This window comes from Bidens hawaiensis, unplaced genomic scaffold (genome assembly GCF_021521415.1).
Source record: "Bidens hawaiensis isolate Kalapana, Puna unplaced genomic scaffold, B.hawaiensis_p1.1 tig00004868_1, whole genome shotgun sequence".
Lineage (NCBI taxonomy): Eukaryota > Viridiplantae > Streptophyta > Magnoliopsida > Asterales > Asteraceae > Bidens > Bidens hawaiensis.
The window spans coordinates 215,482-242,244 of record NW_027491307.1 but is presented as its reverse complement, the minus strand read 5'-3'; the positions used below and the strand labels follow the sequence as shown (position 1 = coordinate 242,244).

The 26,763-nt window shown below is 34.2% G+C and overlaps 1 protein-coding gene across 1 annotated transcript; it reads left to right on the top strand.

The window, feature by feature from the left end:
• The first annotated feature begins 24,721 nt into the window (after positions 1–24,721).
• On the top strand, positions 24,722–25,899 carry LOC143628312 (uncharacterized). The gene is made up of 2 exons (XM_077097940.1): positions 24,722–25,081; positions 25,288–25,899. The coding sequence occupies exons 1-2, from the start codon at positions 24,722–24,724 to the stop codon at positions 25,897–25,899; spliced, it is 972 nt and encodes a 323-aa protein (XP_076954055.1).
• The last annotated feature ends 864 nt before the right edge of the window (positions 25,900–26,763 follow it).

The following is a 26,763-nucleotide window of genomic DNA, read 5'->3' as shown; positions in this document are numbered from 1 at the left end:
GGTTAAATCTTTGTTTTTAAATCATAACCGAAACCATGAAAGAAATGGCTTGATTGTGCGTGTAAATTGCTTGGTGTGGTGTTATTGTGCTTGTAGGTGTTGTATCTAGTTGTTAGCAAAGGCTAGAAACCGAGATCCTTGCGATTTGAAGCTAGAAACACAAGGTAGTTCGGTTTTTGTATGATGTTTGTGTTTTGGACAGATTGTGATACGTTTAGAGTTAGGTCATGAAATTTTATAGAGGTGTTAGATATATGAAAATATGAGTTCTGTGAAAATTTGGTAATTTTTGGATAAAGGATGAATATTTGGTGAATTTAATGCTCAGTTTTGGCTAAAAATGGTGAAAAATAATTAAATATCATGATAAATTCTGGAAAATTCCAGATAAGCTTTTTATAACATGTATAAGTCACACACAAAATTTTAGGTCAGTTGGAGAAGTCTAAGTAGGCTTTTCGGTTAAACGAGTTGTAGGGTTTTCTAGCTCGGTTTTAGTGAAAATGGCATGTAAAAAGTGATTTTTGTTCTGAAAAAGTTACAGGGGACTATGTAGATGGCAGGGGTCATCCGGGAAAAATTTGGGATTTTTCTAAGGTCGTTTGGTATTTACGACATATTTAGTGTTTAAATGGTGTTTAAAAATAGATAAATAAATTGTAAATATAAAAATTAATTCTGGAAATATTTTTAAAAAATTCCCCACTGTCAAAAAGTGATTTGTGCAAAATTTCAAGATCCGAGACTAAACGGATAATTATTTGTGCTAAAAAGAAAATAAAAACAAACTTTTAAAGTTTAAAACGCGTAAACCGGTAAAGTTCGCCTAAACGAGCTGACTAGTGTATAAAAACCCTAAAAATGGACTATTTTCTTATAACTAAGTTAAACAGGTAAAAATAAATCATCCGAAAATAATTCGGATGATTTGAATAATTTTATCCGATTTAACAGTTTCCAGTGCACTAAAGACGGAAACGGGTCCCGCGGCCAATCGGGGCGTCTAAACCGAGCTCTAATTTCACAATTTAATTAAATTATCAGTCAACCACTATTTTCGGGTCGTGTGTGACCAAACTCATTTTTGAAACGTAAAAACGGAAAACCGTGCTAGGCACGCAAAACGGGGAAAACAAACTAATAGTAATTTTGACTATTGAACTCTAAACGATATCACAATCTAAGTCCGGAGAAGTGTTTCTGGGTTAACATTGCCCCCGGAACGGGTACAGTACTGGGTTAACAGTGTCCCCAGATGTACCGGTCAACACGATTAAAGTTATATTAATAGTGATTGTATAGTAACGAACTTAGGGATCGTATTACAGATCTGGACTAATAGCTGGTGTACTGTGATACCTACTCACTTGCGATAAGGTGAGTTTCACGAGCCCCTTTTTCTGAATTGTTTTTAAATATTTCCCGGGGCGGAAAGCATGTTACTATTGAAATGTTTAAGTACATACTGAACGCATGGATTTGCGTGTATTTATATATATTTTATTGTACGGGAATCGTACGGAAATGTACTAAGATGGTAATTGTCTGAGTTACTAACATTGTAAGGCCCCGCAACACGAGTGATTAGCTAAAAGCCGGTAGAGTGTGAATAGTACTATTGGTCTGACAAACCCAACTGGTCCGGCATGGATTTGCTGATGTTTCCCAGCCAGTTGCACATGTCTATTTTGTTGTTATTTATTTTGCTATGTAATGTTAGGCATAGCGGTTTGGGGCAGGTTCGTGGGCGGAGTATGCCACGGGGTTGTATGTGGATAGTCAGAGGTTTCACTTGTGGGCTCAGCATAATTACATCGCTAATATATGATTATTATAATGATTTGTCACTGTTGTTTAAATTAGTGAAACTCACCAACTATTCGTAGTTGACCCGTTTTCTTTACATGCTTTCTAGGTACTCCCAAACTGGAATAATTGCTACATGCTTGACGATGCGTGCTTTTTGTGGAAGCTTAATGATCTTTTTGTATTAAATATGTTAATGTACTGTTGGTAAAACTTATGTGCTATCGCCTAGACGGTAACTAAACTCGGAACAATGTAATATGGTGTAAATTAATGTAGGTGTTTTCTTTATAAGCAATGTTGTTGATATCAGACGTGTCTGTTGCATCCCGTTTACGTTTCCGCTGCGGTTACGGGGTGTTACATATGGTCATTTTGACCCATTTACTAATAATTATTTACATTTTAGATACTACTTTTTGTATTTATCTTTCATTCGGGTTTTTACTAATTTTTTGCGCATAGTCCGTTTTCTCACTAGGGATTGGTTATGCTCATACTCTCATAATCAAATGTTTATTCAGTTATAAAGGGAACACCTTTTTACAGGCTTTGTATGTTTGTTTCAATTATCTAACCTTACTTGGAGTATGATCCCATTTTAATATTAACATGAAGTCTTATATCTTGATCTATGGTTGTCAAAATTGGTGTGCAAGAAGGACACTCTAACTATTAATCCGCATAAGGTGATTTGTTTTGAAATAATTGTGTAGCCTATGGGTTTTGGTATTATCTTGATGAGGAATTTTGACTTGATTCACATTTGGAAGAACTAGAGGTTTATAAGAATCTAATATTTCTCCTGGATTTTAGTACACTGACAACTACTTCTAAGTGTGTTTACAAAAGCATTACAGAAGTAGTAAGTTATTGCTCAACATATTTTATCATCGGTTTTGTTGTGTACATGCACATAAACTTATTGTTATGCAATGATCAATGGTATTTTGTCTAATTTTTTTACATAAAGGTAGCGTTTGGTATGAAGGAACGATATGGGAATGAAATGATTCATTGTGTGATAATGAAAAAAAAAAGTGGTGTTTAGTTGCTCAATCGAACGGTATCATTCATTACATATGGAATCCCATTCCATCAAAACCATTCTTTCCAACCTCGTTCGTTTTTTTCATTCCATTCCTCCCTCACTCTACTTTCTCAACAACATCACTACCTAACAACAGCCACCACCACTGCCATCACCACACCACCACTTTCCCGCCGTTACCACCACCACCTCCGCTTCCACCACTAGCGCTACCACCACCACCGTCGCTGCCACCAAAGTCATCGTAACCACCGCAACCATTGTCATCCTCGTTGCCTGACCATCACATCCACCACCACTGTCGCCTTCACCCTACTATCGTCATCACTACCAATGCTACCACCGCTTGAACAATGTCACCCCTGCCTCATGACCGCCACCGCCACCGTCACCACTGCCACCACCATTTTCTTCGCCGGAGCTACCACCACCGTCACCATTATATTTTTTTTGTTAAAAAACGTATTTTGAGATGGGAGTATTTTTATTATTTATATTTCATCCCAACAAATATTTTTAGATACCAAACAAAATAGAGTAATAATTCAATTCATTCTCATAGGTTAACCAAACATGAAGAAAAGAATGGTAATAACCCATTTCATTCCTTGTCCATTACATTCCTTCTCTTATTCCATTCCCCCATCATTCCATTACCTCCAACCAAACATACCCAAATTGTATTCCTTCAAACGGAGTAAGATGTTGATATGAATTGAATCTCAAGTAACTGGCCAACATAAGAAATCTTCCTTCTTCTCAGTTGGTTTTAGTTGAAATGACTCATTTTATGTTTGTTAATTTCATTCATTCAATACTTTACCGCCTTGCAAATTGTCTTCGCCCCAACATCGCACGGGTTTCATACTAGTTCTAATAAACTCAGTCTTCAAACCGGATCCCAATACAATTACAGCCACACCGGTCTTATCATCATGATACCCCTGATTAAATATATTGTAAAGACTTTGAAGAAAAGTCTTTAAATGGGCTTTATTTAAAGTACCTGGCGGCTTTACGTTAAGCACAAGTTTCCTCCAGCCTGTTCGCGAATCGATTTCATCAACATATTTCCTTGTAGGCACTTGTGGCTTGACGAATTTATAACCATACTTTATCTCGTTCACCAAATGACGATAAAACCAATCAACTAACTGATTGCCACCCGGATTCGTGAACGGTTTAATCACTAATGCACGTACATCCCATCATGGCATGGCAAGCATGTCAATAATATGTTTATAATACTGCACACCATGCTCCCACTTCACAATACATACCTAAAGTTCTGGTTCATACATCCATGAAATAATTTACCATTTACCGTCTTTACCGAAACAAACTTCTTCATCTGATATGCAAATTCACGAGTCTTTGACTGTAAGTAATCTTATTTCTCAACATATCTCAAATATTCGATCATTTTGTTCATCTTTTTCATTTTATGCTTAAACTTACCATCAGAAGCTTGTGTCTCGGTTTATTTCACCTTCTCATTCGCTTTCTCTTTCCTCAAACATTCTTCGGCTGCATCAAAATGTTCAGTAGTAAAGAACGAAATCCCTTCATCAGAGTTAACCTGGGCATACATATTTGGGTATTCCTCATTCGTCACATCCTACATCGTAACATCATCATAATTAAAACTAGTATTCCCAGACGGAATACTATTATTAAATATTACTTCTCCCGTGCACTCAACCTCCACGTCTACCTATCTTTCCAACTCATCCACCTCCTTTTCATTTAAATTAAGTAGCAATGCAGTTTGTTCTTTTGTTAATGAATGATCAACAAAATCACCTTCTTCAATCTCATTCGCGTCCACCATACTCATTACTACCCCTTTTCATCAACAAATAGCACCATTTTGACTTTCAACATGTTAACGGGTTGCACATTGGTAGAATCATGATAAACTACCAACTGATTTCCTGACTCCCCCTTAGTAGGAAATGTACCAAATGTAGAACCACCTGGTTTCTACTCAAATCTGTCTGCTTCAGTACCCTTTTCGTGATCCCGATCCATCAACTTTTTCAGCAAGCATCTTTTCACGTAAGTTGAAGGATCATCTCATCTTGCTTCTCTATTTTCTACCTCTGAGCAGCCACCAGCTCAGCTCTTTATTCTCCTTCTGTAAAAATTGCATATTCTTCACCATATGTCATTGATCTTCCAGCATTGTTTCTTGAAATTGTCGATATGCGGCCATTTAAATCTGATGTTGAACTGGAAAATTGTAGAAATTAGGATAAATCAGTTGCATTGGGCCGTGATGTCTATTGAATGTCATGAAAGAGAAACCTGCCTCTGCATTGGTCTTGCAGGAATATATGGACTAGTGGTAGCTAGAGTTTGTTCAGGAGATGGCATATGAGAAAATACAAATCTTGGAATATAACTGAAGTGCGGATCTGTGGATGCCGTTGTCAATAATGTAACAACCAGTGTACTATGTAAAGTAGTAACAGCCGGTGTATTAGAATTAAATAAACATTATTAATTTTAAGACTTTATGTTATTATTATTTGAATTATTATTATTTGTGACAGAATATAAGTTAGGATAGATTATGAATATTAAGGTTTGCATAAGTCACGAGAATACATAACCGTCTAAAACGGTTACTCGTCAAACGTTGCGACCCTTTATTCACTTCTGTATATATATATATGAACATATTGTAAACCTTGATATTTACCAAGATCATTCAATTGAATATATTATTATTGTTTGATCCACCCTTTGTTGTTTCATCTTTTCTATTAATCTCTTTGATTACTTGTGTTTATGATATCGAGTTCCTAACAAACTGGTATCAAAGCCAAGTTCGTCACACACAAAATCACACAAACTCGATTATGGAGAACACAAGAAGAAGATACAGGAATCGCTTGAAACAATCCCAGAAAGAACGAAGACTGTGTTTTTATTGCCGACAACTAGGGCACTTTATTAACAAGTGCATATTGAAAGAACGAGACGAAGCCACACTTCTGATCTGCCAAGTGATTGATACGGGGACTCGGATGGAAAACAGTATTGATGATTACACAGAAGAATATATCGTTAGTGGCACAGAAAACGGAGAATGGACAGATATTTGGGTTGTCAACACAAGTTTTCATCAACATATGTCGGGTAATCTTTCTCAGTTTAATGATATTAAACAATCGTTTGGGATAGAAACCCGGATTGGAGAAAAGAATATTGCCTTCATTAGGGGTATTGGCCAAATACACTTAGATCTTGATGGAACAAAGATAAAGATTAATAGTGTATATTACTCTCCTAATCTAGGAAAGAATGTGTTAAGCATGCACCAATTAAGATTACAAGGAATTATTGTTAAGATCGAAGGAATTAAATGCACGCTTAGTAATATGTTTCAAGAATCTCATGAGTTTATTTCAAGTAATACAAATTTGTTAAGAAATTTGGGAGATCCATTTGTTCATGATAATTAGGAACAAGAGCATCTCAATTCCTATTTTAAACATCTGGAATTAAGTCAAGATTAGACTCGGTTTCACAAAATAAACAACTAGATAAATGATCTTACATTTAGTTCCTTTGTTGATTGTGTTGCTCTACTGGATTTAATTGACACGACAAATGAAGTATGGTACCACCGTGAAGTATTTAAAGATAAATTCTTGCAAATGGTTGATTGGTTTCTACACTCTTACTTAATGATGCCAAATCTTCCAATCCCTCCAATGTTCAATAGAAGATTTGAATTGTTTGATCTCTATATGATGGTTAAAATGGAAGGAGGGTATAAACGGGTCAAAGAATACAATATGTGGGTCATAATTGCAAAAGATTTACGTCTTGAGTATGAAGATTGTGATCTGATTCGGACTCTTTACACTCAATACCTTGATGTATTGGAATGGAATTATCAAAGTATTAAAAGACAAAGAATGCCAAAGATAGAAGAATCCTCCTCAACCTACATGGAAGCTCAAGAAATAAAAGACAAAGATTCTGCAGACATCAATGAGGAAGGATATGCATACTATCAAGGAGAAGACTGGAACGCAGCAAAAAAAATAAATCAAACGAAAGAAGTTCGACTTTGCAAAATCCACCGCTGCAGTGAAGGAAGCCCATTCAAGCCTACCCAAGAACCCTCTTGAACTTAATAATGTTTAAGGGGGGCATATTAGAATTAAATAAACATTATTAATTTTAAGACTTTATGTTATTATTATTTTTATTATTATTATTTGTGACAGAATATAAGTTAGGATAGATTATGAATATTAAGGTTTGCATAAGTCACGAGAATACATAACCGTCTAAGACGGTTACTCGTCAAACGTCGCGACCCTTTATTCACTTCTGTATATATATGAACATATTGTAAACCTTGATATTTACCAAGATCATTCAATTGAATATATTATTAGCGTTTGATCCACCCTTTGTTGTTTCATCTTTTCTATTAATCTCTTTGATTACTTGTGTTTATGATATCGAGTTTCTAACACGGTGTTTGTGGAGTAGATATAACATGAGGAACCACCTCCCTGGTTCTCGTTGTGGGTCCTGTATATGTACACCAGAACCCCTACGAGTTCTTTTCGGCTTCGACTTATCAACTACAGTGACTTTTCCCATAGCCTTTCGTTCGTGTATCTACACCACCATTGGGACCACCCGGTCCGCCATCATTTCCACCATTGCCATTACCATCACCACCTTCGTGTTCAGTCCGAATCATCATGGATCCAATGAAAATTAGGTGAAGAAATATAATCTTCACTAGCCAAATGACCGATCAATCTTTTACACTTAGGCCTCGTTTGATCAATATGACTCCGACATACTTGAATCCTCTGCATAGTTTCTTCAGTCATGTGCTCGAATTCAATCAAATTAGCTAGAACCAACAAGTCTTTAATAAGGTTAGGCTCCAAATTATTCTTTCTCATGGGACAGTTCTCCTTGAGGTGATAAAACACCTTCTTCGAGAAGTTAAACGGCCTGTTCAATACTAATGCAACAAAAGCCGATTGTAGCATAATCCTACACTCATCGAATCCACCTTTACGTCCTCCCAAACAATGAATAAGTACATGTAACAAATACTTATATTGTTCACACTGATTCGTCTTATTATACATTGACTTATACTTTAACCTTCCAAACAAACCTTTAATTAAATCATTAACAAACTCGAACACACAATCATCATCATCCCTAAATCCCAATACCTTACGTATCACATCCTCATCAACCACAATCTTTTTACCCTAAATCTCAACAACAATATGCTTTTCCTCATCACCATACCTAGCAGTCTCCCAAAAAGGTCTTATAATACTATAGTGACCTGGGAGATTTGTCGATTTCGCACGGTATATTCTTGAATTCCTTAGAAACATGATCACTTCTCCAAGCATAGCACGCCCAAGGAAATTTTGACCCAAGAAAGCATAAATATTATGCTTCTTGTTAGTCAATAACTGGTTCACTATGGGTGCATCTTCTTGTTGTTGTGGTTTAGAATTATCAACAAGTTGATCAACCTGTTGTACTTGTAAAGGTTGGGCCTCTTAAACAACAGGTTGCTCTTGTCCACCCTCAGGAACATTAATCTGGGGATTTCAGCCAATCCTGCATAAACTAACACATTACAACTTGAAATTTTAACAAACTTGACAAAATTGTCCTCATTCATTATACATTTAACATATAACGAATGAAAACAACTCTCATTTATTAAAATAATTATGAATAGGAACATTCGTTAAAAATATGCACATTCATTATGAAGACATACACTCATTTATTAGAAACACTAACGAATGATGTCATTCATTAGAAATCTCAATGAATGTGGTCATTTGTTATCCACAGTGAACGACTTATTCACTACAGGAATAACAAATGAAATTAATGAGTGGATTCGTTTGACTATAAGAGTCAAAGTCAAAATTTTTATGAACCCAAAATGTCAAATATGCAATTAAAATTCCGAAATCTTTCAATACTTAGACCAAATACTTTAAAACTTGGTTCATTGTCATCAATACAACATCGATGATTAACTAGTAACTCCTAATCCAATTTTCAGTTCAATTTTAATGTCCAATTGATTCGTTATTAGACCATAATGGTTTTCGTGTCAAACCCCATCAAAACCTTATCAAAACTTATATTAAGAAGTTCCAAATCATCGTCTATACCTCATAATCACTATACAATTACTAAATGAGAAGATTTTGAATACAAAATTTTCTAGAAAATTTTTGCAAGGGTTTGACTTAGATGAAAGGTTTTTTGAGGTAAACAGTTGTAAACGAATGGGTTTCCGTTTGTTTACAAGGGTTTATATACTCTGTGCATCCCAGCACGTTTCCCAATGCATACGAAATGTTTCATACATTCACATAAGTAAAGAATAACCCTTCATTCGCTAAGGATTTAACGAATAAACCTTTATTAGTTATACATTCGTTAGCATAGTAGCGAATATGTTCTCATTCGTAATGATAGAGCGGAAACGAATGTGAAATGGTAGCGAATATAACACATTCGTTAAATGTAATTAACGAATGGCCTCCAATTCGTTACATTGTAGTAACAAATGAACAGTAGTGAATTAATGGTTTTTACCATTCCAACCCCTATAAATTAAACAACAAAAACAACTTTGATGTCCATTTTTTAATAATACTTTTTAAAAAACTACTTTAAAATTGTTAACTTAAACCTTTTAACTTAAAATTGTGGGTATAATCTTACTTTTTCAATTTTTTTTTAATTTGCAAACCTCGGTTATCGAAAATAAAGCTATAAAAATTTAAAACATTTTTGTATTTTCCTAAGTTTATATCAAAACACCTAAAATATTTTTACACATTTTCAAATATTCAAACAAAAATAAAAATAAAATTAAACTACAAAAGTAGTATATTTTTGTGAGTTTGAGCAAAAATCATATTAATCAAGAAGTCCGTCTACCACAGTTTTATATTTTGGCTTTAATATGACTGGTGTGTTAAGTCGGTCATTTATATTGTTGTCCACCTAAGCCTTATAACAAAAATTTCAGAAATTCCGATGATACTTTTTAAGTTTCAATTAGGGCACAGAATATCATAAGCTATCAGCCTCTAATATCGATTCAGGCTAATTTTAATTTTTACCATGTCACCTCAACTTGACTTAAACCTTAGAACCATATAGATCAAAATATTTTCATTACACAAATTTAACTTTTTTAGAAGAATTTAGCAAAGACAATCAAAAATATTACTGCCCCTTAAACCTAAGCATGCAAGTCTATTAGAAACTCACTAATTAAGATTTTTATAATACCTATCTAGCAAATAATCCTCACTACAATACATGCCTCCGTTATCAAGCAATACCCTGAGGTCATTTCCCATGGATGAGTATGCACGATTTCATCTGTATGGCTTACATACATCGTGCCCCATGTGGTCCGTTTCTTAATGGTAATAAGATACAAACCTCCGTTTTATTTTCACCAGTCTTACTTACCACAGTCGCATTACCTTTACCTTTGATTTCGATCTCGGATCCATCACCACACTTCACTTGGCCCGAAACTTGTTCATCCAAGGTAGTAAAAAACTCTTTCTTTCCTGACATATGATGACTTGCACCTTTGTCTAAGTACAATGTACCTTCATTCTTTTCATCCTTTACAAACACACCAGGGATAACCCTTTCCTCATTCAAACTTACTCTTTTTACTGAACAAACTGCCATTAACAAACAAGGATCAACATCATCTTCTTTCTTTGTCAAATTCACTTCATCATTCCCTTTGCTTGGATCCTTACATTCATTCGAGTAGTGTCCAATCTTATCACAGTTGTAGCACGTTACATATTTCCTTCTATCTTCCCATTCTCCAGGGTTCTTTTTCTTGTATTCACCCCATTAATCATTCTCAAACTCACCATCCATCTTTGGTTACCTCTTCATCGTCCATTGTATCTTCCACGGCCTCTACCATGTCCTCGGTTGTTTTCAACTTTCTTTTCGGTTTGAGTGAACATGAGCTGACTTTGGGATGAACTTCCATTCACATTCTTGAACTTGTTTCTTTCTTCATATTCCTTCAAACATCCAACCACGTCTTCAAACGCCATTATTTCGATGTCTGCGAGTAACACCATCAAAGAAACAACAGGTAAATATTTATCCGTCATAGAGTTCAAGAACTTTCTTACCAAAACCTCTTATTCAACTACCGCTCCCAAGATCTTGTACTTTGATTGTACTCCACCCAACTTAGCTGCATAATTATCAATACTTTCTATCTCCCCCATCTTCAATCCATCTAACTTGGTTCTAAGAATTTGAACACGAGCCTTTTGAGTTCTTTCTGCACCACGATAACGAACTCTTAAAGCTTCCCAAACATTTTTCGACTCCGAATACTTGGCCATTTGAAGCATCACATCTTCAAGTAGGGATTGAAAGATAACACCCAAGGCCATAAACTTCTTTGTTTCTTCAATTCCTGCACCACCATAACTTAACATGACGCATAGTTGGTCGAAATTAACTTTGGTGCTTGCAAAACAAAACCACCTATCGATTCTTTCATTGTTTCTGAGCTTTCTGCTTCTTTATCACCGGCCATTACTCGATGATCAAACTCAGATAAAATTGTTGGCCAAAAGGATCAATAAATCGAATCAAACGAACTTATCAAACAAACAAACACGAGATATTGGGGTGACAACCCTCGACTCTTTTCATCTAATTAAACGAACTTATCAAACGAACATAACTTCACTAACATAAAAGGAGAAAAGACTCTCTTGACTCTCTCTTAACTCTCTCTCAACCCTCTCTCATAAAACTAATAATCTATCTATATATATAGACCTACTTAACTTGCTCTCCAAGACAATCACTTAACTTCCTTTCCAATCCAAGACCTTTCCTAAACCTACTACAATTCAAATAACTAAATTATAACTTAATAAATAAACCCTTAACTTTACTAATAATTCAAGATTAACCCTTCATTCACCCCGTTAATCTTGAATTTTATTTCTTCTTGCATTTGTTCCTCCTTTTCAACTGACTATAACATACTTGTTTCACCGATTCTTCAAACTTAGCATTCGTTCCTTTAGTGCTTAACTTTGAAACCACATTGTCATTTTCCTTCTCAAATCTCTTCTTCTTATTAACTCGTTCTTGACCAATACTCTCACGAACTCAAAAAAAATCATTCGGGATTGTTCCAAACCGAATACCTTTCACTTTCATAATCAGTTTCACATCATAACTTTCTTTCTTTTCAACTTCAAAGTTATTAGGATTACAACATACCTGAAGCTTGATGTTGTATGTCATATTCAGATTTAATCTGAACCTTCATCAACGATCTCTCTTTCTGATCATGTGTTCGTCAATTTCAGGTCACTTTTGTAGTTGTTTTATTATGTAAACCGACCCGTTTTGTAAACCAAAATCTTAGATATAATCAAAATAATGGATTTTATGTTACATTATTGTTTCATACTTGTCGGTTCTCAAGAACACCCTTTTTGTTCCCTAAATGGCCTTAAAACGCTTAAAAACAACTCCGGGGGCCAAAACTGCCAATTTTGAAAGTTCAGATTTTTCCCTTTGTGGCCTTAGCGCCGCGCTAAGATCAAACGGCAGAGACCTTAGCGCCGCGCTAAGGGAGGTCTGCACATAAATTGTTTTTTGGCTTAGTTTTATGCAAACATGTGACTAAACCATCTCATTTTCATGCAAAACACTTTATACTTGACCATTTCAACTTACCCTATATATACACCACCATTTCCCTTCATTTTCCCCTATTACAACTCCAAATTCTCTCTCAAATTCAAAGATCTTAAGGTAGTTTTCTTAGTGTTCTTAAAGGTTTGACTTCCAAAAGTCAAACTGAGTTTAATCTTTCATTCTAATTTGTTTATATAATCTTATTAATATTTGAATATGGTGGAACAGCATATATATAATACACACCCCTTGTTACCTTTGGTAGTTACTTCTCCGATTCCGGTCGGTGAAGTTTCGGACCTTGTAAGGCAAGGCTTCATGGAGGACTTCATGTTCTTGATATATATATATATACACACACACTTATAAGTTGTTTAAACATATTATTCATGCTTAACTTTAGCTCATTTTGGTTTATTTACAAGTTCCATGGTTATAAGTTTGAGGGTCTATGCTTCGGTTTAATTGTAAATAGCTCTAAACTGTAAACCGAACTTTGCTTAGTAGTTTTTGTTAAATACTTGTTTAAACATGTTTAATGATAGATCTTAGTTTATAAAACCATTTTTATTAGTTCCATGGTTATGGGTTTAGTAGATTCTAAACTCGGTCTTAACCCGAAACTAGATCCGAACCGTAAACCGAACTTTTGTTTAAAGACTTTATTGTTAACTTTTTAGTTGTAAAACTTAAGTATTTTCATTTGTACATTATTATACAAGTTCTTGGGTATATAGGCATGTGGAAACCATCTATGAACTTGTTGTGAGATGGAAACCGAACCAATCCGATTTTACTCGCTTAAGACACACAATTGTGTTCTTAGCTATCAAGACTTGTATGTTTCTTTAAAAATAGTTTACAAGCTGATTTTAATTATTTTCATAAGTACTTGGAAATGTTGGATCCAACTTGATCTTATAACAAAGTTTGGACCGACAAAACCGAACACTCGATTAACGTACGTTGTTAGTTCTAAAACAATAGATCTACATACTTGGTTAAGTCTTACTCAATTTTTATGAGTTATCTCATAACATTTAATATTTTGAAAAGTTGACTTTGGGTTTGACCAATTGTCAAGACCCGAACCAACAACCCGAACACTCATTAAAATCCCGTTGTAGTATCTTTATTCCCAAGAGATTTGCATTCTTGCATTTTACCCACTTTATTGCTTAACATAGGTTGAGTAAATATTAAGGTTAGATACTTTAACCCGGTCTGGAGCAAACTTACATTTTTAAAGGGTTATTATTATAAATTGTAAATAGTTACATTTTAAACCTTGAAACTTTAATTGTTTACATTTTTCAACATTATTTTTACTTAAAGACTTTCAAGACAACATTTTCTAAATCCGAGACTTTTTTCCTTTTAGGCTTAGTTTGTTAAACTCGTCGTTCCGACAAATCTTCAAATTACCATCTTTTCAAGTTTATTACTTGAACGTGAGTACTTTCATACCTCGTTTTCCATCTTTTGTTTTGGGGGTGACATTTCATACTTATTCAATAAATGTTTCGTATACAAGTTTTGTGGCTTTTATTTATTGTTTCGTATACAAGTTTTGTGGCTTTTCTTACTATATACTTATATGCTCAAACTTATGAATTGCTCACCAACCTTTGTGTTGATAAACTTTATATTATGAAATGTTACAGGTTTGCATCTAGGTTGATTATGGAGTTTGGAGGAGAAAAAGTCACAAATACCTTTAGGATATTAGCAAAAATGAACAATATATTTTGTTATATGTTCTTGTATTTGACTTATGAATATTGTTATGTGACATTTTCGATATTGTGAAATGAAATGAGTTTGTTAAATATTGTCTCTTTACATAGTGTCATGCGATTATGGGAAATCGTTACACCTCTGCATGTTCCGCCTTTGGTCGGGGTGTGACAGATCAATAGCCTCAATATCCCATTGGCTATTTCAATCTTATATCCTTCTTCATCCAACTTTCCCAAGCTAAGAAGATTGGTCTTCAACTTAGGGATATAGAAAACATCACAAAACGTTTTCTTTTCACCAGTCTTACTTACTTACCACAGTCACATTACCTTTACCTTTGATTTCGATGTCGGATCCATCATCAAACTTCACTTGGCCTGAAACTTGTTCATCCAAGGTAGTAAAAAACTCTTTCTTTCCTGGCATATGATGACTTGCACCATTGTCTAAGTACAATGTACCTTCATTCTTTTCATCCTTTTCAAACTCACCAGGGATAAATTTTTCTTCATTCAAACTTACTCTTTTTTACTGAACAAACTGCCATTAACAAATAAGGATCAACATCATCTTCTTTCTTTGTCAAATTCACTTCATCATTCCCTTTGCTTGCTTCCTTACATTCATTCGAGTAGTGCCTAATCTTATGACAGTTGTAGCACGTTACATACTTCCTTCTATCTTCCCATTCTCTAGGGTTCTTTTTCCGGTATTCACCCCGTTAATCATTCTTACACTCACCATTCCATCTTTGGTTCCCTCTTCCTCGTCCATTGTATCTTCCACGGCCTCTACCATGTCCTTTGTAGATTTCAACTTTCTTTTCGGTTTGGGTGAACATGTGCTGACTTTGGGATGACCTTCCATTCACATTCTTGAACATGTTTCTTTCTTCATATGCCTTCAAACGTCTAACCACGTCTTCAAACGCCATTGTTTCGATGTCTACGAGTAACTCCATCGAAGAAACAACATGTTAATATTTATCTGTCATAGAGTTCAAGAACTTTCTTACCAAAACCTCTTATTCAAGTACCGCTCCCAAGCTCTTGTACTTTGATTGTACTCCACCTAACTTCGCTGCATAATCATCAATACTTTCTGTCTCCCCCATCTTCAATCCATCTAACTCGGTTCTTAGCATTTAAACACGAGCCTTTTGAGTTCTTTCTGCACCACGATAAAGAACTCTTAAAGCTTCCCAAACATCTTTCGGCTCCGAATACTTGGCCATTTGAAGCATCACATCTTCAGGTAGGGTTTGAAATATAACACCCAAGGCCATAAACTTCTTTCTTTCTTCAATTCCTGCACCCTTTTCTTTATCAATTGCATCATGCAAACCATTCCCACCCAAAAATAATTTTCACCATAACTGACCATGACGCGTAGTTGGTCAAAGTTAACTTTGGTACTTGCAAAACAAGACCACCTATCTATTCTTTCATTGTTTCTGTGCTTCCTGCTTCTTTATCACCGGCCATGACTCGATGATCAAACTCAGATAAAATTGTTGGCCAGACGGATCAATCAATCGAATCAAACGAACTTATCAAACAAACGAACACGAAATATTGGGGTGACAACCCTTGATTCTTTTCATATAATCAAACGAACTTCTCAAACGAACATAACTTCACGAACATACAAGGAGAAAAGACTCTCTTGACTCTCTCTTAACTCTCTCTCAACCCTCTCTCATAAAACCAATAATCTAGACCTTATATATAGACTTACTTAACTTGCTCTCCAAGACAATTACTTAACTTCCTCTCCAAGCTAAGACATTTCCTAAATCTACTACAAATCAAATAACTAAATTATAAGTTAACAAAATAAACCATTTACTTTACTAATAATTCAAGATTAATCCTTCAATTACAACGATAGTTTCCCATTTTTTGTAAATCTTCAATGCGTAACTTTTTAGCATATCACACAGAAGAATGTGTAGAGATCTACCATTGGTTCAAATATCTGTTTTGGAAATATGCCTTTAAAATGATAGACAACCACCATTGCATGAAGACATGATGATCACTTTTAAAGTCGTAAAGGTACATCCCCTTATATTTTAAGCATATCCATCGGAAAACTTTATTTGTGTCAACCATTTACATATATCATATACCTCCAGTTCGGTTAAAATGTATGATGTTTTAGGTTTCATATATTTATTATTGTTCTTCAACCAAGTATGCTACGATGGTCAAATGCAATACTCTTTTATATCCATCTTTTCCTTGATATTATTATCTTTTGTTTTGCAAGTATCCATTAGGATGTGAAATAGATTCTCAAAAACGTTATTCTCAATGTGCATTACATTAAGTCGAATTAACAGCATGGGCCAATAATAAAGCTCCCAAAAAAATGTTTCTCTTTACTCAACTATGGTTTTCCTGAAACTAGGATCTTTATTCTTTAGGTTATTTAGCTCACGTTCAAAGATAGTTGAAATTCCATACACATGTTCGTATAAATCCCAACAAGCTGATGACACCATGCTAGAATAAATATTAATATCTATTTATTTGTATGTTTCTGTTATAATCATTTTATATAATATTAGATCAAAATATTAATCATACATTATCATATATTAGTTTAGTAATTATTTATGGTTCATATTACCCATAATTAACTAATAAAGAGTATCCCCTTATGTGTATATAAATAGAGATAAAAATTAACATCATAACCTAATTAAAAACACATATACAATTTTGTGTGTCTCATATCTCCCAAACCGGGTTCCTCTCAATAACCCTAACCATATCCTTAACTATACATTCTAAATGGGAACTTGATCAAGATGATAAACAAGTCAACACATCTCACTCTATTACGGTTGCTACTTTCCCTGGTGTAACAAGTTCATATGTTTATTATTATTCATGTTTTCTATTACTTACTTGAAAACTGATTAACATTTGATGTTAGAGCGATGTTAATTAATCAGTTCTTCATGGTTTTTACCCAAAATTTGAAATTAACTCGGAAGATACGAACTAAAACTTGAGAAACAATAATTTAGTATTCGGTTTTCATAATTAAACCCGATTTCACCATGAAAATTATTTTTATAACTATTTTGGAATCACTAAAATCCATATTTGATAAACCTAATGTTTTCGAAATCTATTAAATACCATGTTCAAAGGTTTTGATTGCAAAAAAATTTGATTGCTTAATCATGAACATTTCATTAGGGTTCTTGGAATTGCTCATGAGAATCATTCTAATTTTTTATGAAATTTATGAATTTTGGTGAAAAGATTTAGATAATTTTGTTTCTAAAAATTGTGTAACTTTATATCCAAGTTTGAATAAGTTAACTGTTTTATGATTTATTTCAAACATAATTAGGAGATATATTTACACCTTAAATTTTGAAATCAAATCTAATAATATCTCTTAAAATTTTGAATCAAGTCTCATAGAGTATTTCATAACAACAAACTATGGATGTTAAACTAGATTTTCGGTTTTCTAAAATAGTTTGTGTGAGCTAAAATTGCCTAGAACTAAATTACTAGAAACTCCATAAACCCATAAACTCCAAAATTTCCGGAAAACTCATGATTTTCCGCAAACTTAACTTTTTTTTTCCAGATTCCAATCCCGTAAACTAATAAAATCCAGAAAAATGTTTTGCTATTAACTAATTAATTTTTTTTTTGTAAATACTTAAATATTATGAATTTTTACAAATTAACTTGAATGACTTTTGATGTATCACTTTTGTTCAAAGGTGACGTGTTACATATACCCTATCATACGAATACGATTGTCTCACTTCTACCCAAAGGTGATGTGTTACATTTATATCTAGTGAAACTAACCCGTGTATAATTAAAATAATGTTTTCACTTCTACCCAAATGTGACGTGTTACAATTGTTTTACATGCATACTTAAAGAAGTTTTAATTCTTCCCAAAGTGATTTATATTTTGTTTAAGTAGAATTTTAATACAGTTTATTAGCTTGATGTTAATAATAGACATATCACATCTTCAATAAAATATAATGATTCTCACATTAAGGATCCTTCATTAATCTAATGATCATAAATTTTAATATGCCTTACCTAAATACCCCATAATATCTAACTATTATATTTAAGTAATGCATAGTTTCCACATGGCATTTTTCTAAGCTATCCACATAGGATTCCACCTCAACAATTGAAAAATAATAATTTACACCTAATAAGCTATTTAATTTTAATACTATTACCATTTATATAATTACTAACAAACTTACAAATATAACTTTAAATGTTGTATTAAATGAGGTTTTTAGATATTTATAAATGATAAAATTTTATTTATCATTATTTATATCTTATAAATCCATAGGTATGTTATTATGTCTATTATTAAATTTAATTTTTTTATTGCATTTTTTTTATCATTATGTTACACGAGCTATATCCTAGTTACTCATTATAACTTTCTTCTCAAATCAATATATCATCCAAATCATCCACTCTAATTTCAAAATCGAGTATGAGTTTTCCTTCATAAATAGTTTTAAAAACATTTAGCTTTTCTCAATTTTGATTATCCCTCAAGACATTATATGATTATCCTATCGCTTTTTCTATTAACAATCATTCTATTGAAAATTAGAGTATAACAAATGTAATGAGTCAAACATAGAGCCTTTTATGATTATCAAGAACTCGTTTATATAAATGGTATCACTAGAGTTATTTTAAATTCGATTTTTCCTAAGACTAATCTATTTCCTGCGAAATCAAAATAACTTCTCCGATACATTCACGGCTTAAAAATTTTAACTATAAGGTTAAATGGTGTACAGTACTATGACCTATAAAATTAAAGGGCTCACATGAAATTAAGTATTTTCCAGTGCATTACATACTTTGATTTCCCACTAGTACAATTTTTTCCCTTACGAATCAACTATAACACTCAGAAATACCAAAGAAAAATAAGTGTATTGATCAGCAGCGTATGTACAAGTAAAGAAATGTCTAGCACTAGTAAATAAGATGTAATCATCTCACTATCACTAAAACCTAAAATAGGATAGTGCTAAGGTATGTGGACCAAATGCAAGTTACATTCAACTTTAAGTTCTACAAGAAGAAGTCTCACTACATAAATATCTAATTGGACAGGCATTAGCAACAACACTATCCATAATTTAAAAGAACATATGATTAAATTTGTAGTAACATATTAATGATATTTATGTTTATTGATCCTCAAATTCCAAATAACCCATGATAGGTTGAGACTATTTTTATAAGTTTCCTTACCATAAATCAGCAAACAAATAATGTGAGAGTTAGTGACAAATTTAAATATTAAGCCTATTAAAACCAAAATAAACTGTCTTTTATTTACGCTTTATGATACCTTACAAAATTTTGGAGATTATTATAGAATTTAGTGTCGCTACTTAAGCTATATAATGATAGTTGAGAGGTTTGCGTAGCCAACATAAAGTCACTTTAACCTTAAGCTCTCATATTATTTGTTATCAGTATATGGGTAGAAAACATTTATTATATAGAACTAGATGATACCATACATTTTCACAATTTTGTTATCATGCAATGAGAGTTTAACAAAAGACATATGAACCTTATAAATTTCATCCATGGAACCAAATTTCATCATGACATATTTGATGAGGATGAATTTTCATCTAGTCTGATTCGCAGTGATTTTAAATCATGTATTAGATACCATATGCATTACTTGGCTTGAGAAAAAAGTATGGTCGACCAAAAAGATTCAGACATAATTCATTTATCATTTATAGACTATCTTCTTGTATATAATCTATCTTGTATGGTGCACGGTCTTAAAATATCCATTAATACATACTTAATATGATTTCTTCTAAACGTGTACCTATGTTTCTTATGACATATGGACGTTAAGGAAATCCAATCAAATCAAATATAAGATATGTATGATAGGTTCCCAAGTCATGTACATCATTGAAAATTCTTATGTAGATTTCCTTGAGAGATCAACGATCAGTGGGAGCATCTAGTATCTTAATCAAAACTTGCAAGATTTGCATAAGGTGGGGAGTGGAAACTTGATATTATATCAATTCACATCTCTTATACACGTTACTTCTCCATCATGGCATTGTTCCATCAAAACTTATCTACTAGAATCTAATGCTACTCTTACAAAAGTTTCATTATTGCTTAAATGTGTGCATAATCAGATTTCTTACCAAAACTTAACTAATCCTGACATATGAGAAACTACAACAACTAATGTCGCCATTAACTTGATTCTCTATTAGAATCTATTAGTCTTTAAAATATTGACCCTAAGCATGCTAATTTCTTAATGGTTTTTAAGTTTAGTGGGAGTAGTAAAAGTCCTTATAATGACTTGTAAGAAGTACAAGAAGCAAGTTAGTGCACGGTTTTGGTGTCTGTAGCAATCGAATAAGTTATAGAAAGTCTAGAATGTATATTTATTGTAAAATGGCCATTTTCTATGGTTCGTAAAGCGAATGGGTCCATTCATTAGTTATCTAGGCTATTCGTTAAGTTATTACCATTCGTTATGAAGGCATAACGAATGGTGTTTCATTCGTTATGAAGATATAGCAAATGAGGCTAACTTAACGAATGGGGATTTGGCCTATAAATAGGTAGATTATGTTCATAATTGTGATAGAGACATAAGTTATTTTCTCCACAATAATGTATTTCATCCTTATTTATCAATAAACTAGTATTTAACGTATCGATCTCGTGTTGATGCTTCAGGTTAGCGGCTATATCTTGGATCGTATGACGTTCTCTCAATTGGTATCAGAGCAGACGGTTGCCCTCTCTATCTCTCTCTCTCTCTCTCTTTCTCGTTGCATCGATTAACGTATTAAATCTGAGTTAATTCGTGTTCTTTATGTTCATCGGATTTTGGTCATATCTGGATTAAATTAGTGTGTTATTGGTGAAATTGATGGTAGATTCGTGTTAGTTAAGGTAATACGAAGCTTCTTGTATAATTTGGTGCTAAGTTATGGTGTATTGAAGAATTCACCATGGAAGAGCATGTTAATGTTTGATTCCGTTTATGATGATTCAGTGTTTGTTAAGTTAATTGGATGTTAGATTTGTGATTAGCTAGTATGAAAATCCAAGTGTTCGGTGTGATTTTCGTGGTATATTATGGTGTTTTGGTGAATCTGCCATGGATGAAGTTCAAATTTGCAGATTCCGGCCACATCTATGTATTTTCCGGCAAGATAACTGATTTTCCGGCGAAATACGCTTTTTCGGTGAACAGTTCAGATCCAGCAACCTAATTCGTTATGTTACTGTAGCAATTCGTTAAGGAAAATTAATGAATGGAAAATTTAACGAATCAAGGTAATTTATTAAGTTAAAGGTAACGAACTAAGGTAATTCGTTAAGTTAATTCGTCAAGGTAATTCGTTAAGTTAAAGGTAACGAATTAAGGTAATTCGTTAAGTTAATACGTTAACTTAATGGTAACGAATTAAGGTAATTCGTTATGTGTATGACGAATGTGGAAATCTTAACGAACTGAAGGTCATTCTTGTAACTGTTATAACGAATGAGGATTGTTATAACGAATTAAGATGGTAATTTATAACGAATTGAGTAGATTCGTTAAGCGTGTAACGAATGAGTGACTGGTTGACGAATGGTAACTAAGTTAACGAATGGAGATAACGAAGTTGAGGTCATTCGTTAATATAAAATAATAAAGTAATTTGGTAGGAAAATTTTTCTTGAACGGATTTTTTTTAGAATACTCCTCATATGTGAGACTTCATTCTTGAAAATTTTGGCAAAAATATTTATTTTTCGATAATTTCAGTGATTTTTTGGCGGGTAAATCGGAAATTTTTTTCTTAAAACGAATTTTTTTGGGATACTCCTAATGTACTGAGGTCTCTTCGTGCAAATTTTTGTAATATATTTTCCGGTCCACTTTTTACGCGTTTCGACTGGTCGAGGGTGAGTTCACGTTTAATTTAAAGAGGAGATTGCTAGTAATCTTTGAATGTTGTTCAAGACTTTGTCGAATTTGTCAAGAAAATGGGGAGATAAAACTTTCATTTGAGTTTATTTGGCATGTATCTTCCTACATCTACAAGGTTTCTTGAAAAATTACTGCAATTCGGGTGGTAATTCTTTATTGCAAAGCTACGTTTGACTGAGTTCAATACTGCAATTGTTCTTCGATTGGTGATTGATTTGTTCAAAGATTGAAACCTGACTATGTGGAATACGAGTGTCTATCCGTTTACTTCTTTCTGAGGGACTTTGATCCTGACTATGTTGGTTACGAGTATACGGCGGATTACTTCTGTTGAGGGGGACGATTCTTGAATGGGTTGATCTTATTGATGAATATACGATTCTTGTCATTGGATTAAAGAATTTGATCGTTCTAGATTGATTAATGGAGGTTGGAACTCTGAATCTTAGTGCATCTTTGTGAATGGGATGTGAAAGAGCTTCAAAGAGTATATTTGGGATACACGTTATCAAGAGAGGGAAAACCGAAGTGAAAGATGTTGAATGATCGGGTTTTTCATGAAGATATGTGATGAGGTTAAACGTAGATATATGTTTTCTTTACCGGTGCTGACGGATAGCTGAGCTGATGACTTGCTGCTGATTATTGAAAAACTGAACCATATCGTACGCCAATGGATGATCGGGATGATCTCCAAGAATTGCTCACTTTGAGGGGGAGATCTAATATGAGAGGTTACAAGTTATTGGTTTGCTGAGAAGACATAAAGATTTGTCCGTCTGCAAAATCTCTAGAATCATCAGTCAAGGGGGAGTCTGTTAGTGCATGAATTGTGACTGGTGATTTGCAGTTAAAGTATTCGAGAGCTACGGAAAAGGGGGAGTTTGTTAGTGCACGATTTTGATGTCCATAGCAATCGAATAAGTTGTAGATAGTCTAGAATGTATATTTATTGTATAATGGCCATTCGCTATGGTTTGTATAGCGAATGCGTCCATTGGTTAGTTATCCAGACTAGTCGTTAAGTTATTACCATTCGTTATGAAGGCATAACGAATGGTGTCTCATTCGTTATGAACATATAGGTAGATTATGTTCATAATTCTGATAGAGAGAGATCTAGATCTAAGTTATTTTCTCAATAAGTAATTTTCTCCACAATAATGTATTTCATCCTTATTTATCAATAAACTATTATTTAACGTATCGATCTTGTGTTGACGCTTCGGGTTAGCGGCTAGATCTTGGATCGTATGACGTTCTCTCAAGAGTCATTAAATTTTACTCTGAATTTAATTCCAATTACACCTCTTGTAAACCATACCGCATCAACTTTTACACACTTAAAATCCTGAAAATGATAGAAACCCTAATCCAGAGCTAATCCATAAAACTGAAACTTCTAACAAACTCAATAATCAACTCAAGAGGTGGACATGCAGATTTTAAAACCTATTAACTTTGATAACTATGTAACCTCCCTAACTAAAGCTGAAATGGATGTTGGAAAGTTTCTTGGTTCTACCTCTTCTAATTAAATCATTAATACCAATCTTCTAAATTGAGTAAAATTATTATTAGCAAATTAAACTAAACTCCATAAGTCAGAATAACGTTTTAGTAAAGTTATAATTAGAAAATTTAACTAAACTCCATAACTAAACTAAATCCTAACACAAATGTTAAGACACTAAGAAGCATAATTCATTATTAAAGGTTATATTCAAGAGGTAATAATTCATCAACGAATCTTCTTACATGTATTACAAAATATTTCTTTGAGGAACATTACCATTGAAGTAGCTTATAATAGTTAAGAGCTATATTAGATGAACATAACAACTTTGTCTAACAACTGACTTACATATTTACATGTTCATAAACAACCTGAAAGTTCTAAACTGAAGGTTAAACAACACTTAGTTTTTAAGTCAATAAAATCCATGTATGAATCAATGCAAACATCAAAATGTGATTAAATATTTATATTGTTATTTTCATCAAAACCAAGTGGATTAATGTACCTACCCAACGATGAGGGTAAAGCATCTGGAAGCGCGTGTGGATTCTATGTTGATTGCGGGGCAGATCAATGGGACTTATGAAGCAAAAAATGATGTGATGGCTTCATAATTGTCGCAAGCAAAGGACTTGATCCTTCAGTTTCTATCTTGTAAAGTCATCCACATCAAGCGAAGCGAAAACAAATCGGCAGATGCTCTTAGCAAGTTGGCTTCAACAAATTTTGAATGCTTTGAAAAAGACATTCGTGTGGAAGTTCTTGATCGACCATCTGTCCCGCAACACCAAGTATTAGTGATACAATCTGGTGTCGAATCATAGATGACACCAATTGTAGCATATCTATCGTCGGGAGCACTCCCGGAAGGAAAGGTTACAGCTCAAAAGATTAGATATAAAGCCCTAAACTACCAAGTACATGATGGTATTCTATACCGACGATCCTTACTCGGCCCACTCCTGAGGTGTGTGGATGCCGAAGATGCGATTTACTTGATACGAGAAGTTCACGAGGGCATTTGTGGCCTTCATGCGGGTCCAAGAATGGTCGTAGCCAAGATCATGAACACAGGGTATTACTGGCCAGGGATGCACATGGATGCGGTGCAAGAAATAAGGAAATGTGATTCTTTCCAGCGTCATGCCCCAAATACCTTATGTCCAAAAAACGAGTTAGTACCAGTAAAATCTGCTTGGCTGTTCCAAAATTGGGTTATTGATATCATGGGTCCATTCCCATAAGCTCCGGGACGCGTCAGTTTTTTATTGTTGCTATCGGCTACTTCACTAAGTGGGTGGAAGCCAAACCGGTTGCCTCCATCACTGCATCAAGCGTCAAGAAATTCTTGTGGGAATTTATCATTTGACGTTTTGGCCTACCATATAAGCTGGTCAGTGATAACGGAACCGAGTTCGTGGATAGTGGGTTACAAGCGTGGCCGAAAGAACTTCATGTCACCCAAGTTTTCACTTCGGTAGCCCACCCGCATGCCAATGGCCAAGTTAAGAGAGCCAACAGAGCCATCAAGGATGGGATCAAGGCAAGGTTAGGAACTAAACGAACCGGATGGGTGGACAAATTGCCCCACGTGCTCTGGGCATTGCGTACCCAAAAGAAATACAGTAATTCTGAAACACCGTTCAGCCTAGCCTATGGCATTGAAGCCATGATTCCAGCTAAAATCGGAGTTCCATTCGCACGAACGTTAATTAACATTGACAATGAAACAGAGTTGCGGATGAACTTAGACCTCCTTGAAGAAAGGAGAGAATTATCATTGATCCGCGAGCATAACTACAAACGCCAGTTACAAAGATATTACGACTCACGAGTTAAAAAGTGTAACTCCGATGTGGGAGATTTTGTCTTCCCTAATACTGAAGCATCTGGCCAAGAACCTCCGGGTAAATTAGCCCCAACTTGGGAAGGCCCTTACAAAATTAAGGAAGTATTATCGCGCATACAAGTTGGAAAAGTTAGATGGGACAGAGATCCCTAAAACTTGGAATGTTGCACAATTGAAGAAATGCTACATATGAACAAGATCTTTATTATTTTACTTTTTATTTGGCATGCGTGCCTTAATAGACTAGTAAAAGAGATGTTTAGTGATAATCTGTTGTAATATATTTAGGCATGCGCGCCTTTCTTATTAAAGAAAATTGATTAAACTTATGTACAAGTATTGTATGAACAAACTCTTCCTTAGCCCGCGTGCCAAAAGAGGATCCGCGTGTCCTCAGGATTTTGCGCCAGAAAGGACCCACGTGTCAAAAGTTATTTCAAGTAATCCTTTATTGACAACTAAGAAGATCCTACAATCTAACACTTATATTATACTATAAACAAAGTGTTACAGATGAACAACTTCTTATATATAGTCAAAAGGTATTACAAAGTCATATGATGATTACAAAAAGATAAGTACAAGTACATGCGGTTACAAAAATGTTATAACTACAATGGCGGATCTTCTCCATCACCACTCGCATCCTCTTGGCCTTCCTCGTCCTCATCATGACCAACGGTTAAGTAAGCTATTAATTGATCAACGCCGTCATCGTCAAAGGCTTTTGTCTTTTCAGCATACGCCTTGGCGGTGTCTTGACCATGAAGCTAGAATTCTTCGAGCGGGCGTTTATCCTCTACAAACTTCGTGTCTTCAAGAAACCTTGTCTGGCGGCCAGCCTGTGAAGATGCAACAAGCAGTGCTGCAATGCAATCCCCTAGCTCAGCACCTTCACGAATGTGCTCGACAACCTGCAATAAAGGAAGAGTAAGAAAACAGTAAACATAAAATCCATCGAAAGGAATTAAGAAAGAAGAAGTTACTTGGGGAATTCCTTCCGCCATCAGCCATTTC